Here is a 15,026-nt window from a genome sequence, read left to right as displayed (position 1 = left end):
ACCTTTTTCCTCATCTCATTCTGAATTCCACACCCCGCCCCCGCCAAATCATTCCCTTCTACAGCCTTTTCCAGATATTTTATAGTTCAAGATCATAGCTAATATTTGCTTAATATAACTTTGGAATAAGCAGTTTACTCCTACTGTATAAAGAGCCCCCAGGTCACCCACACAGAGTTCCACAATGACAAATAGCTACGTTTCAAATTAATCACATTCTTTTCATAAATCCATTCTAAAATAAGGTCAAAAACAGTACTGCCAGTTCAGATCCAGTTTACTTGTAGTTTTTCTTTGGGGGTTTAACCAAAACTCGTTGGAATACTGGAGCGACAAATTTAAGTCAGTCAACACTGCCATCCTAATTACAAAGTGTAATACAGCTAGAATCCTAAAGTCAGAACCATACAAACTAAGGAAGAATGTTTTTGCTGTAAACAGCTATCTAAACAAAACAAAATGTTGTGCAGAAAGGGTACTAGTCTTCAAGAAGAGTTTGGATTTTTGCTTTTAATTCTTGTACTGGTTGAACAATCACTGCAGTCTTTTGTTACTCAGAAAAATTGTATGAATTAATGAAAATAAGCAATATTTTATTTCAATACCAGATTTATGGTTTGTGTGTTACACTGGGGCTGGCTTGGCTGATATTAAACAGATATGTCTGAAACACAAAATAACATAAATTAGACATGCCATGAGACATGTACAATTAATTTCTACTAAAATGTGGATAATTAAACCCACTTCTATGCCAATTCTTTTACACTTTTAATGGTGATAGTGACTAGTATTTTAGTAAGAGGGTAAAATTCAATAAAATGTACAAGGATAGCCATACAACTCAAAGATACTGTTTGCACAGCTTCCAATTCCATTGTGAAAATAAACCCCCTCCAAAATAGAAATAGGCACTTCATCTTTAAAAATGAAGCACTCTCTTTTGTATTCAGTCATCATCAACAGTTGGCTTGATTGTCACTCCTCTTCTGATTTGACCCCAACCAATTAAACTGCAAAAAGAAAAATAGTTTATATTACTTTTAATAGTAGTCAGAAATATCCTGGATAAATCAACATCCTTCTGTCGTTCTTATGCCTTCAGTTCTCACATTTTGAATTTTTTCCACTTGTCTCCCACCCAAAACATCCTACAAGTTCTAAGACTGGTTAGTGGAAACACAGAATCAAAAAGGATGAGGGACAGAGAACATTTGTATGTTTGTAATCAGCTAAGGATGTACCTTTCAACAGTAAACTAAAAATCTGAAAATGTTGTAACTTATGTTGTGCTGGTGGACTGTAAATCTATTCACAGCTTGATCTCTTTCACCTATGCCTGAAGTGCTGCATTACTTTCAAATAGAAATGAAAATGTGAAAATTCAGACAAGATGACAGTAAGACTATAAACAGAGCTGTAACTCTCAGTGAACATGTAACCTGTAAAGGTAACTCAACTCTCAGGTAAATTCTACTATTTATAGTCAGTAAAACTAAGGCCCCTTTTATAGGCCACTGTTGCCTCAGAAAAATAAGCTTTTAAAAAGAAATTAAGATTATGTCCATTTCCACAGTCAGCAGGCAGTCCGTGTTATTAATACAACTGTCCTTAAAACATTTCCAGTTTCTGGCAAGGAGATACACAGAAACCACATGTGCATCTCAATTTAATTTGCTAAGCAGTAGAGCCTGTCTCTGGACACCAGAAAAGGAACTGAAGTACATTAGCCCAGCACTTCCCACTTTTTAGGGCCATATCCATAGGTTATAACTAGTCCACCTTTGAATTCACTTTTTCGTGGAATCACTAGTGTATTCTGTTTGCTTGGCCATTTGCTGTTTAACCTCTATGCCTCTATACATTCACTTTCTATTTTATACCTCCTTTTCGTCTCTTGCTTTCTCACTTTCTTCCATCTTTTCAGTACTCCATTGCCTCAGGCTACAAGTTCCTTTTCACAGTACCAACTGTATGTTATCTTTACTCCAATTGGATTTTATTATGCTGCTCTTCCCAGTTTGCCTCCTTTCCCTTTTCTCAACTTTCAGTTTCCTTATGTTGTCTCTTTGTCCTTTTAATATAGCACAGAAGGCAACTTTTTAATAACAGGATCTTTATAGCAGGCTGCCACTACTTTCCCACCCCATAATCCAGAGACAAGTGGGCTTTTGCCAAAATTTGGTCATGTTTTTCAAGTGGGAAGTAATCTACAGAAACAACAAAACAGCACAGGCTATCAGTCTATAGCTTAAAAAAACCCCATTGTTTCCAATATAAATAGTTTCTTCTCTTCCTTCTGCTTTCCCTGACTTAATTGCGGTCCTGTCTTTTTTTTCCCCCCCTTCCTGTTCAAGACGTTATCTTTTTCCTTGTTTTTTTTCAGGAAATAATCTCTTCCCTACTTTGTCAGCTAGCTCTGAGACAGCAAGCACTAAATTCCCGTCTACGCTTTCTTGTTGATCAGAAAAAGAAACATGCATCCATGGATATTTAAAGCTTGGTTCTTCTTCATACAATAGAGACTTCTTGTAAAAATGGCTAAGTTCCCTTATACTACAAGAGCTGTGCAGGGTCAACGAATCTAAATATCCTTATGTTCTTATGATATTCATGTAGTCTTATGGAACACATACCCGGTACAGTATGCACAATCATCTAAAAAGAAGTATGGCACTAAGATTAAAATGAATCGTCAACCAATTCTGCTCATCATTTTCAGCCTCCAGATGCTTCTGTGCAGTCAGACATTTTATATTTGTAATTTGAATGGGTCAATCCAGTTGATACTTTTTTCTTTCCTCTCTGCTCATAGTACATAAAATACTTGAACCTTAGAATGTCCCTGCTCCATTCCCCTGCTATTACTTCAAGGGTGCACTAGAAATCACATACAGGTTCACAGGTAGAACACCACTGACTTAGGTGTGTATAAAGACAGGCTTTGGCTCAACATTAGTAGAATTTCCAAACCACTCTGCCAAGATTGCCTACTGTTAGCTCGATTTACAGCATGGCAGTTCCGGCAACAAACCATCAACCTCAGATGTTTTCTTGTCTGTTAACTAATAGGTATCTACCCAATTATAATGCTTCTTTAAAAAAAGAGGCTAGTAATGAAATGAAGCATTCCAAAATAATGGTGTCAGTGTGTTAGGAGAATCCAGAGGAATTTTTAAAATGGACATACACTTTATCTATTCTAGAACAAAATCAGATCCATGTATTTTTTTTGTTAACAATATAACAACCAGGTACTCTACCAATTTAGCACCAACTTACCGCCAGTGTTTCTCAACTCTTCGACTCAGGGCAATTTTTTCTCCCACTTCTGTGCATACTGGGTTAGTTAGCACAATCTTCCCCAAATCAGCCTTTACTGCACTGACTCTCCCTCCAGTAGATAAGGATCCTATGTTTACCATTAAAACTTCATTCTTCGATAATTTTTGCACCTGAAGAAAGACATACAAAACTCTGAAACATAAGCTTTAGTATTTAAAAAAACCACAGACAATATTATCTTCTGTTACCTAACACAAAACATCTGTTACCTGCCACAAAAAAAAGATATAGCTGAGAATTGCAAAAACTATACATATCCACACACACAAACCATGCACAACAGTGTCAGTGGATGAAGTTTATATGTGAAAGCACAAATACGTACATATGTTGTGCATGTAGTACTGCAGGTTCTTGGTACGATACACTTTATTGGGATTTCTCTACATTTTCTATAAAACATACTGATGATTGCACATACTGTATTAAAAGCGTAAACAGTCTCAGATATTGCTACAAACTGGAATGTTATACCATTCTTTTAAATAACCTGGATATTCTCATTTCCCTTATGCCTACATACATCAAAATGATTTCTCAAAAAATAATTCATTTCACAGGATAAAGAGAGCGCTGAAGCACTTACTGTTGCGTGAAGCAGTTTATAGATTTTAATGCTAACAGGGAAAACTACGATCTTTTAGTTTTATTTGTGTAAAATGGACCATGGAACACAAGACTGTGCCGCACATCAAGTTCAGATTCTTTTCAACTACAGTGTTTCAAAAATACCTAGCTTTAAGAAGTTCTTCAGAGAGAGAATCTACAAAAAGCATGTAAGTAGGAAGTAGATCAGTACGTGTATAAAACTAATTATTGCACAAATGAATAGGCTGATAGGAAAGGAAAACAACTACCAGTATGTTTAGAAGAATACCTAACTTCAGGACACATAAATACTTTATGCTACTTTGAACTACTCTGATATGAACTCCTACTCCTCTGAAAAACATTCTTCTATAATATTAAATAAGCAGGTAAGTTTAGTGACAAGCATATATGAACAGGGAGACAAAATTACTACATAAGATCAAAAAATGCATATACTAATAAAACTTAGCACAAGAAGAGAAATGAGGAAAAACAAACAAAGGGGTACAGACCTTCGCAGCTTTCTTGTCTCCTTCAGTGCGCACACCTAATAGTCGTCTCAGCAAGAAATAGGATATTTCTAGCTCTGTAAATATTTCTGGCAGTGCTCCAACTGCACCAAGAACTTGGCCAACCATTCGGTCAGCCCGGCACAAAGTTGGATCAATCTTAGTTCCAACACCTACAACACAACAAGGAAAGTCCCAAGGAGTAACTGAAAGGTAGCTGTCACGTTTACGTACTAAAATATTTGAAGTAGATCTAAAACCAACAAACTGAGAATGTACTGGGAATTCCCTATTACCTGGACAGCACTTTCAGAATGTCAGCAAGACTGTGAGCTCTGTCTAAACAGGGGAAGAAATATTCTACTGTTAAAGCCAGTACAATTAACAATGCAAGTTGATCTGCATTGGCCAGTGACATTCAGGAAAATTATTTATTTATTAAATATCTAATTTTCACACCCATGTTGTGTCTCTCTACGTATATGAATTATTTGAAATTGCTCATAGCCTTTTTATTACACTGAAAATCATTGTTGAATGAAACCAAGTGTTTTCAATAAGCATGAAGAAATAAATCTCTTCATAAGAGAATATTCTTACCTATAAGACCTCCTGGAGCAGCATATTGTAGATCATTGTGTTCGGCAAAGAGTGACACAATTTTGGAAAAGATTGGCTTGCACATGAGTTTTCCTTCACTGTCCTTGGACACAATACCAGGCCGCACCTCAATTTCCTGGCCCACCTAATTACAAAAGTGAAAAAGTGATTAACTGGTTGTTTCACAGGAACGTAAAGCTAACTACTAGTCACAGATAAGACCTACTTATCGCAAGATCTACTATAACTACTAGTCACAGATAAGACCTACTTATCGCAAGATCTACTATTTATACAAGTCCTTGGTTCTGGGCTACTGTAGAACTTCTAGGACTTCTGTTGCACTGTTTACTGCAAATTGAACAATACTGAAAGCTCTGTATCTTATAGCCAATGTAACAATTGATTTTCTTTTCAATACAATTTGTAAAACTGCTTTAGCAAAGGATCTTTATCAGCAATAATTCCAACATTTAAATTTTATTTTAGTTTAATTTTTTAAAGTGACATTTCATTTAGAAATGTTACAGCACTGAGAAAAATTGAGTTAATTTGATCAGTGTAACTGATCAGCATCAATAAACTGCAAGACAAAGAAAATACAAGTTGTATAAATGTTCAAAGATGTAGTTTGCTTTCCAGTCTAGCAGAGCAACTTCTAAAATTTCCATCTATTGGCAGAATCCCACAAGCAAAATAAAAAAAATCAAAGTATACAGAATACTTAAATTGGGAAATGGGACCTGTGAGAACCGACACACACTTCTGAGGTACTTTTAAAGTTCTTTTGCTCCCCTCTTCCCCCCAATAATTCAGCAAGTAAAAGTGGCAGGACAGAAAAAAAATAGCTCCCTCAATTTTTGTAAGCAATGAAATCAGTATCATTATCAGCAAAAGTTAAGACTACAGTAACAAAAATATATTAAAAGATAAAAATCAGTGTTTCTTGTTCCGGTATTTTAAAATAGGAAGTAAAAACAAGGCACAGACAGAAAGGGTAAGTACCATCTGACTGTATTCTAGTTTTAAAAAAAAAAAATTCATTATGTAGATTCATTTTGTACTAAGCATGGAAAAAACTCTACTCGTTATTATCATTACAAATCTCCAGACAAGAAAGCGAAAAGGTTACCTTTAAAACACCCTTTAGAATACTGCCACCAGCTACACCTCCCTTAAGGTCATCAACTTCACAGCCAGGCTTGTTGACATCGAAAGATCTAATTACTGAGAAGAATAGACCATAACCAGGTTTATATTTAAGATCAGGTTTTTAAAGAATTAGTGTCTGTCTTTAGCAACTTTGACTGCTTCCCTATACTTACGAAGGTATACGCATGTTTATAAATATTACGAAAACGTAATTCAGGAAGAACACTAAAATGAGATGAACATTTTATTCTGAATTTTTAAGTATATAGTTGATTTTGTTCTCAAAATCATTTAAGCTGCTCATATACATAAACATTTTTTAAAACTTTCTGCATAGCAGAAATTAATTTAAATATCAGTATCTGAAAAAGAAAGCAATGATCAATTACATTACAAAACCCCTTCAATATTCACAATGTCAATTGTGAATACTGGAACCTTGTTTTAATGTAATCATAGTGAATACGGGAACCTTGTTTTAATGTGGTCAATTTTTATGCATTCTCAACATGTTTTGTAGGTCTCCCATCTTTTATGTGGAAAAAGGGCAAACAAATGGATTCATCGTAGTGGAACTGAATCTCATAATATGCTGGACAAGAAATGAGACTTTGACAATTATATCCAGGAGACAGGAGACTAACACGGAAAATCTAACCAGGCTACCTATAAGATTTTCATGGAAATAATTTAATTTTCAAATTCAACAGTTTGTCAGTACTTTGTTAAATCAAATTTAAATTCATAGCATCTAAAGGAATGTTTTTAAGACACAGATAAATTTCTCATCTTTATTGCATTTTAGTGCTCTCATATGCATAGAATATACGTGAAAAACAGCAATTACCTCAAATACAACTATAGCAATTAACTATGAACAAACAATACAGCTCTCAGAAAATATGCAAGTTTTAAAATAAGAGCACACTAAATGCTCCTTTTAAACCTACCTCTTTTTAGAGCATTCAGCAACATGCTATTCTAAGTGTAGATACATGTAGTAAATGGTTAGCCACAAAAGCCCAGACCTAAGCATTTACATACCAATAAGCCTCGGTTCAGATGTGAAGTCTCGCAAAGGGACTGGGATTTTCTTCACTATATACTCGCAAACTACCTCAATGTTGTATTTCAACTGTGCTGAGATCGGAATTATTGGAGCTCCTTCTGCAACTGTACCTAAACCAAAATCAAGTTCAACATCAAGCCTTAATATAGTATTTACAGCAACATGACCAAGTGTTCTGTCATTGTTAAAAATACTAATGAATTTCAAGGCACATTTTATGCATATTTCCCAAAGCAGTAAGTACCAGAGCATTTACCCTTCCCTTCAACATTTTCGCTCAAACCAGTCAGACCTACTTTTCGAGGCATTCCAAAACAACCCTCGTGTTGCCTCTGGATAATTGTGTACTGAAGAGCTTTACAGTTGCTCTCTGAACATTGTGTAAGATAATCTTCAGCTCTAAGGGAGAATTCACTTCCTACATTGTGATCAGAAAGATTCTTAAGATAATTTCCTCAGAGAGATGGGATATCTCAGTATTTGATACATCAGTATTAATTTTACAGTCAGATTTCATTCTGACAAACTAAAATTCCTACCAGTTTAATGATCTATGTTTTCTAAGTTTTGCAATACAAATACATACTTTAGAAAAATCTTAATTTTATGGAAGGATGCATTTAGTTATCAAGGCTTGTTAAATATTATTAGTTTTAATTATATCTATGTTTCTTGTGATAACTCCAGTTCTCAAACTTCAAATTTACGCATCAAGCCACTGACACAGCTGTTATGAACAGCTTATGCAAGGCAACAATTCTGAACTAAAAAAAAAAGAAAGACAGACCCATTGCCTACTTTTAATGGTGACAATCTAGCTGTGCAGCTTTTCACATACCCCAGCTAAAGCAGATAAGCAGGGAAAACAGTGGAAGCTCCTGGGAAAGATGAAACTCAAAGCACTAGACTAAAGCTGAGCAGAACTTTATGGACAGAGTAGGATAACACTGCCTGAACTGGACTTCTAGAGAGAGATGAAAGACCAATCTTTTGTGATTAGATAAAAGAAACGAACACATTTATACCTACAAGGTGCCCCTAACAAGTACTGCTTCATTCTCTCCTGCACTGCAGTAAAATCACAGTACAATCTCTACCAAAGAAACAATCCAAGAAGAAACAATACCAAGAAGAAACCGCAAATTCAGTGAAAGCTACTAGATAAGAGCTATTGCTATTAGTTTTACATCAAGAGCTCCAACCAACAGCCTTAACACTATTGTACGTAAGCAGTCTGAAACAGGTAAGAAGTACAATTCCAATGGTCTATTTTTAACAGACTACGTACACCAGCATCGTCTAAGACAAGCTTTTCTATAAACATATAGAAAACCACTATGTCCGTGTCCTAACACTGAATTATTTCTACCACTAACTGGATTTCTGCTGTTGAAAACTTACCTTGTACAAATGCAAGAATCTGTTCATACTGTTCTTTAGCCTGGCTCTCCTTCACCAAATCAATCTTATTCTGTAGAATCAAAATGTGTTTCAGTTTCATGATTTCTATAGCAGCTAGATGTTCTGAGGTCTGGGGTTGAGGGCATGACTCATTACCAGCTGAAAGAAGAAAAGTGACTGCAATATAGAAACTATAAAGACAGACAAAACTCCTACAGTTAGGACATCTACTTTCCATTGTATCTTCATAAAAAAAGACAGTCACCTCTCACTAAGCTACATGTGAAGCATCCAGGTTAATAAGGGCCTACTCTTGCCCAGAATGGCTGGCTGTGGCATCCACACAATATATGACAGATGAGAGGTTGCCAGAGTGGTTCCCCATTCTACTTGCTCCCAGTAGAAACCCACACCTAAAATTTCCAAAGATACTGACAGCTAACTTGTGTCTACTTGACTTATTCCATCCTTTAGGTCTTGAGACATCTCAGTACTGACTGTAGCATAATGGACAATTCACCTTTCAAGAAATATCTTAAAATTCTATGGCATTTTCTTATCACTAAGGCCATAAAAATGTGAATATCCCCAAACTCTGTAACACATAATAAATATATCAAGTATGTGAATAGGGCAGTTATCAGCATGGTTTGGATTTCAGTCATCCAAGAAGCCAAGTTTGGCCTGATGTGCCATTATGGTGGTTCCTCTCACTTGAGGTTTGGTCTATCACACTTTCTACATCTGAACAGGCAGAAGGAATGAAAGCTCATCAGCTATCTCAGACTATTTAAACTACAATATCTGAAGCAGTTCTTGTTTGTTGACATGCCCTATCTAGGTAAGATAATTACTATTTATCACTGCAGAGCACTAAATTGTTCTATAGACATAGAAAAATCAGTTTTACTCACTTCCTGTTGCTTGCAAATCAGAACAAAAATTGTCTGAATCAAGATAAATCTCCTGTACCTTGATTTTGCCCATATTCATCTGGGTTTACTGTCTGTACTGATGTTTGTGGACTCTCCTGTATGGCAAAGGCTACATAGATATTTAAAGCAAACTGAAGTTTCAGAGAAACTCAAAATATACCTGTAGCTAATCTATTTCCATAAAATGACATAAATTTTACAGTACTATACCACTACAAGGTTTCATCTTATCTAACTCATCTTCTACCAATTGGGCCAGCTAACAAACTAATGAGTATGTATAGCGATGTTTAAAAAAAACCCCAGCTTGTTAGGGTGCATTTTCATTGTAGCATCACTTTATTTTCTTAAACACATCTCAAAAGCATTCACTTGTTTTAATCACTCACCCCACCCCACTAAATTTTAAAACCCATATAAAGTTGCTTCACGATATTAAAAAACAGAGCTCTGCTTTTGTGTAGCAATCATTACCTATCAACAGTAAAGCTGCATCCATTACTGCTGCACCGTTCAACATAGTAGCCATCAAAATATCATGGCCAGGACAATCCACAAAAGAGACATGCCTGTTGTAGAAGAAGGTTAAAAAGAAGTCCAAAAGCTGATTATCAACAATTTCTCTGACTGATTTATGTGAGTGGCTAGGCAGACACAAAAGTTAAAAGCATCCTTAAAACAGATAGATAAACAAACCTTTCAAGACAGATGCTGAGAAGTAATACCTTAAAAGTACTTTCAAAAAAGTTCTAAAAGAACACAAAGGCTACTGAAGAGCTACTGAATAGTTTTTCTGAGTTTTAAGATTCAATACCATATATCCATATTAGGTACTGCTTTAATATTTCACAAATTTACTTGTAAATTAAACTACATTTAAATGCACCAGAATAAAAAAAAAAACCAAACCCAAACCAAAACAAAAAAAACCCCAAACACACACACCACACAGGATTTCTCTGCTCTCTTTTAAAAGAGAAGTCTCCCATTCTCCAATTTTAGAAAATTATGCGTCTTTAATTACACAGTTATAACTGCATTTCACTTCAAAGATTTATCTACAGAGACAACATTACAGCTCCTAGTTGCAACCTTGATTTTATTGTGCAAACCATAACAGTCGATTCACTACATTCTTGCCTGAACCTATTCAGTGAAGAATCCTTGTTTCCTGGTAGCATGCCACCAAAAAGCAACAGACTAATTTGCTGCTTCGCTGACAATGTTAAAAATCTACTATAAGCAAATAAACAGTAAGGTAAAGAATCCAAAGCTTTTAACCAGTAGTTTAACAATGGCTGCATGACTGTCACACTCCAACAGAAGTTATTGTTAGAACAAGTGCTCTACTGGGAATCTGAGGAAAGGAAGGAAATACGTGATTACAACACTACGTGTATTTTACAGATAAGCATGAACTAGGAATCTTGTTGTACAACAGTCTTTGTGACTACTGTCATTTGAGCAATCATTGTAAAGACCCATGTAACAACTGTTGTGGCTACCACGCTTTATTAGAAATGAAGTAAATAAAGAACACCTGGCCTCCAGTTAGAGGCCTGATCTCACATTAAACATCAGGCTTTCATATACTCATTTTAAGAGCTTTGAAAACTTTTCTGCCTCTAGGAAGAAAAAGTTTAACAAAGGTCACCCTCCAGAAAGGGATTTTGAAGATGCGTTTGTGAGGTCCACATTAGTTCTCATTCTAGTTGCTTTAAAATGTACTTATATTAATAGCAGAAAAATTTCACTTCAGAGTCCTGCAAATACACGAGGACAGAAGACACAGTTGTGCTCTACCATGGACTGTGCGTCACGACTAATAAAACCAAGGCAGTTTAGATGATACCTTAGATCAGGGGTGCCCAGCATCTAAGAACGTGTGGTCTGCCATAACAATTCATTCAGCTTGCAGCTCAATCCTGATTATTTTCAGTTATGTAAAAGGAAGTAAACACAATTTATACCACTCATTTTACAACAGTTACCTGACTAGTTTAAAGTTCCCTTTGGTGCCAGGAATATCTGTAGGGAACTCATCTGGGGTGCTACTTCCACAGGATCGGTAACACTCTGGCCGGGAACAGCTTGGGTCATCCAGCTTGTAAATCTATAAGTGATTTTTAAATATTGAGAAAAAGTTTAATTCATCAAGGGTTAGTTACCTATAAGCTTACATCCACCCTGAAATATATTAGCAACATATTTGCTAGATTTATAGTAATGACTCACCTTTGCATTAGCGTAACCCAGCTTGATTGTGATATTTCTTTCCAGTTCATTTTTGAATCTGACAGTATGAACTCCAGATATAGCTTTGACTACTGTCGACTTTCCATGGGCTACATGACCAATTGTACCTATGTTTTAAAAGCAAATGTTTGTCAATAAACCATTTTTTAATTTTGTGCAATGTTCCATTACGATCAACACATAATTACCCCAAACTCTCCGTAGCCAGTAAGTCCAGAGCTCTCATCAGAAGTATGTATGGGTTTCGTAATCATTTTTGTTTAAACAAACAAGATCCTAAATTGAGCTCCCAATGGACAGATCTTTGCATTTTCATGAAACTCATTTCAATGCTTAATTTTAAGGTAAAATAAACTTTGCTTTAGCAACTATTCCCCACTTCATTCAACAGTGTTCTTGAAGTAAAATTGCTGCTTTTCAAGTTAAAAGGGTTTGACAAGTCTCTTCCTGCGCGTTGATAAAATTTATAATAAAAAACCACTATATCCATATTACTGTCTGTTTCAGTAAGAATTTCTTAAAAATGTTCTCACATAGGTACCATATGCTACTGCATGAGCACCAGAAAGAGTCTCATTAATGCACCCCTCTTTTTTAGAAGTTTGTTTTTACCTATATTAATTGTTGCTTGTCTGCTGATGACTTCTGGTGAAAGAGGTGTCAACTTGGTAACATCCTGTATGAGGGAGATTTTAGACTTTATTAATCTTGTATCTAAATGTTTAGAGAGTACTATATGTATTTTCTTAAAAATTATCCAGTAGTTCTCTTCAGGAAAATCCAGCCAAGCTCATGAAAATAATTCTAGATATGCATTCCAGTCTTTTAAGTATGTGATATAGGACAAAAAGTGAACAAAATCCTGATTGTAAATCAGTATAGGTCGCAAATCAAAATACTGATTGTAAATCGGTATAGGCTGCAAGTTGTTAAAGACGGAAGTAAACAAAACAAAAAACCTCAAAAGAAGATCTAACACACAAAACCCCCCTTACCTACTCCCAAACTTAAATTTTGGGAGGCAAATTCATATTAACTTTCATATTCACATAACAGGCAAATTCAAATTAACTTTCCACGGGCTACATGGTGAACTGCACCTATGTTTTAAAAACAAAGGTTTGTCAATAAACAGTTGTTTAATTGGTATAAGGTTCCATTATAGTCAATATACAATTACAACTGACACTTTGGAGTCAGTAGGTCCAGAGATTTCATTAGCGCCATGGATTTAATTTTGTTTTTTTTTTAAAATGGCTAGTTTTTCCTCAAAAATTGTTATTGCTACTTTAGGTACCAGACAAAAATTCTGCTGTCCTAAATAGCCTGTTGCGTGAACCTACTGGTAGCACCTGGCAAATCAAAACACTTACAAATACATTCCGAATAGTTAAAAAGACAACTCTGAAAGAGCTGGTTTGGTTTGTTTGAAGCTGTTTGTCCAAATATTGGACAAATGTTGGAATCCACTGAAATGTTCCTCTGTACTATTTTTGAAACTGTTTACAGTTAATTTCCATCTTGTACTGAATTCATATAGGTGAGCTGCTCAGTTCAAGTAAAGATTCACGAAGCCAAAAGAGTCCTCAGTGCAGGACAGGATATAAATATTTTGCTAAGATACAAATAACACACACATATTAATTTACATTAAGTCACATACTGTTTACACTGTTACATGCAGGTTCTGTGCATAACAATCAAATAAACTTAAACACATCTGCGTAAAAATGTAAGCTCACTCATTCTATTATCAAGTATTACATGAATAAAATATTCATGTTCAATATAAAACAAGTTTTGTCTACGTAACACAGGCAATTAAATTTATACTTCTTGCATATCTAACTTAAAATGACTACGCGCACTGAAGTCAATGATGGGAACATGACCTGCAGATGGCACCATCTAGTAGGGTGACAAGCACGTAAGCGTGATGCAAATCCTGTCATCAAGAGACTTGTTCCTGGTGTACACAATTATGCACACATGCAATTTCTTCCTCAAGACTGGTATAAGGCTAAGTTCAGCTATAAGCTCCAGTCAATTGTAAGCATTCAAGGGCCAAGTGAAAAAGTACAGAACAGGCCTTAAAGGTAATTCCTACTGGCCTCCTGACCAGGCCTATCTGTGCTCTTTCCGAGTGGCAAATGCCATTGTCAACAATGAAAGGAAGCAAAGAAACTTTTTGAAATTACTAATGTGCTTCACTAATGAGTATCAACATGCTTAGCTATAACACAAAAAGAATTTCTGTGCTGAAACCCCAAGAATATCAAATATTACTACTACTGTAAAGACAAATAAGCTCTTCTAGTTTGCTGAACACCAGCGAGGCAGCAATAGGATTTCTGACTGGTTTTGTCTGCACATACGTGTAGTAAGCGAGACAGCCCAGGCGAGACATTTAATGGGCAAGACTACCACTGCAAGAGACCGCTACAACTGATTTTCTTGGTAGTCAGAAAAACTTTCTTGGTAGACCAAAAAAGACAGGGCTGGCAACCAGTCCGTCTAGCCTGCTGGGGAAACAGAACGCCAGTTGACGGGCCTACTTCGGAGAGAGAAGAGCCTTTAATACCTCCAAGCAGGACAGCCCTTACAAGGAGGAAACTGCACGTCTCCACCACTGTCACACAAAGGCTTCACTCGCAAAGCCGGGACGCCAACCCGCCGATCCTCGGACTCATCTCACCAGCAAGCGAAGCGCCTCATCCAGGCAACCCAAACCCGCTGCGACCAGCCTAACCTGCTCCCAGCGCCGCCGCTCTGCCCCGCGCCTACCTCCACCTACCCCTTCCCTCAGCCCCGGCATGCTGCAACTCGGCCCCCGAAGCACCACCGCCTTCCGCGCCCCTTCAAATCTCACCGGCCCCAATGGCCGCGGCGGGGCCTGGAGGGAGGCACGGATCCCCTCAGCCTCCCAGCGCCGCTCCCCCACCCCCACAACGGCCCGCCCGGCGACCCCGGCCCCGGCCCCGGCGCCCGCATCCGCCGCTCCTCGGCGCCCCCGCCCGCGGCCACCTGCCCCCGTCCCCTGGGCGCCCCGCGGGCGGGTCTCACCAAGGTGGTGAGGTCCTGCCGGCTGAGGTGCGGCTGCCCCAGAGTCACTCCCGCCTCATCCCCCGCCATCTTGGCCCGAAGAGGAAGCGAGGCGGCCTGCGCGGC

General features: G+C 37.2%; 1 protein-coding gene across 1 annotated transcript; it reads right to left on the bottom strand.

Annotated features, from left to right (window-relative positions):
• Nucleotides 1-259: 259 nt before the first annotated feature.
• On the bottom strand, nt 260-14,995 carry EIF2S3 (eukaryotic translation initiation factor 2 subunit gamma). The gene is made up of 12 exons (XM_050896885.1): nt 14,922-14,995; nt 12,471-12,534; nt 11,838-11,965; nt 11,594-11,715; nt 10,077-10,171; nt 8,668-8,826; nt 7,242-7,376; nt 6,178-6,272; nt 5,046-5,190; nt 4,449-4,618; nt 3,283-3,455; nt 260-1,013 (listed from the first exon to the last, which is right to left on the bottom strand). The coding sequence occupies exons 1-12, from the start codon at nt 14,988-14,990 to the stop codon at nt 950-952; spliced, it is 1,419 nt and encodes a 472-aa protein (XP_050752842.1). The 5' UTR covers nt 14,991-14,995; the 3' UTR covers nt 260-949.
• Nucleotides 14,996-15,026: the final 31 nt, after the last annotated feature.

Source organism: Gymnogyps californianus, chromosome 1 (genome assembly GCF_018139145.2).
Source record: "Gymnogyps californianus isolate 813 chromosome 1, ASM1813914v2, whole genome shotgun sequence".
Lineage (NCBI taxonomy): Eukaryota > Metazoa > Chordata > Aves > Accipitriformes > Cathartidae > Gymnogyps > Gymnogyps californianus.
The sequence above is the reverse complement of the archived record's forward strand: the minus strand, read 5'-3'. Positions and strand labels throughout refer to the sequence as shown.

Excerpts from the sequence above, each read along its gene's own strand:
- EIF2S3 (XM_050896885.1), bottom strand. The coding sequence starts at position 14,990 with ATGGCGGGGGATGAGGCGGGAGTGACTCTGGGGCAGCCGCACCTCAGC. Across the intron at positions 11,966-12,470 it reads ACAAGCAACAATTAATATAG|GTACAATTGGTCATGTAGCC; the intron begins GTAAAAACAAAC and ends TTTAAAACATAG. Across the intron at positions 6,273-7,241 it reads ATCTGAACCGAGGCTTATTG|TAATTAGATCTTTCGATGTC; the intron begins GTATGTAAATGC and ends TATTCTTCTCAG.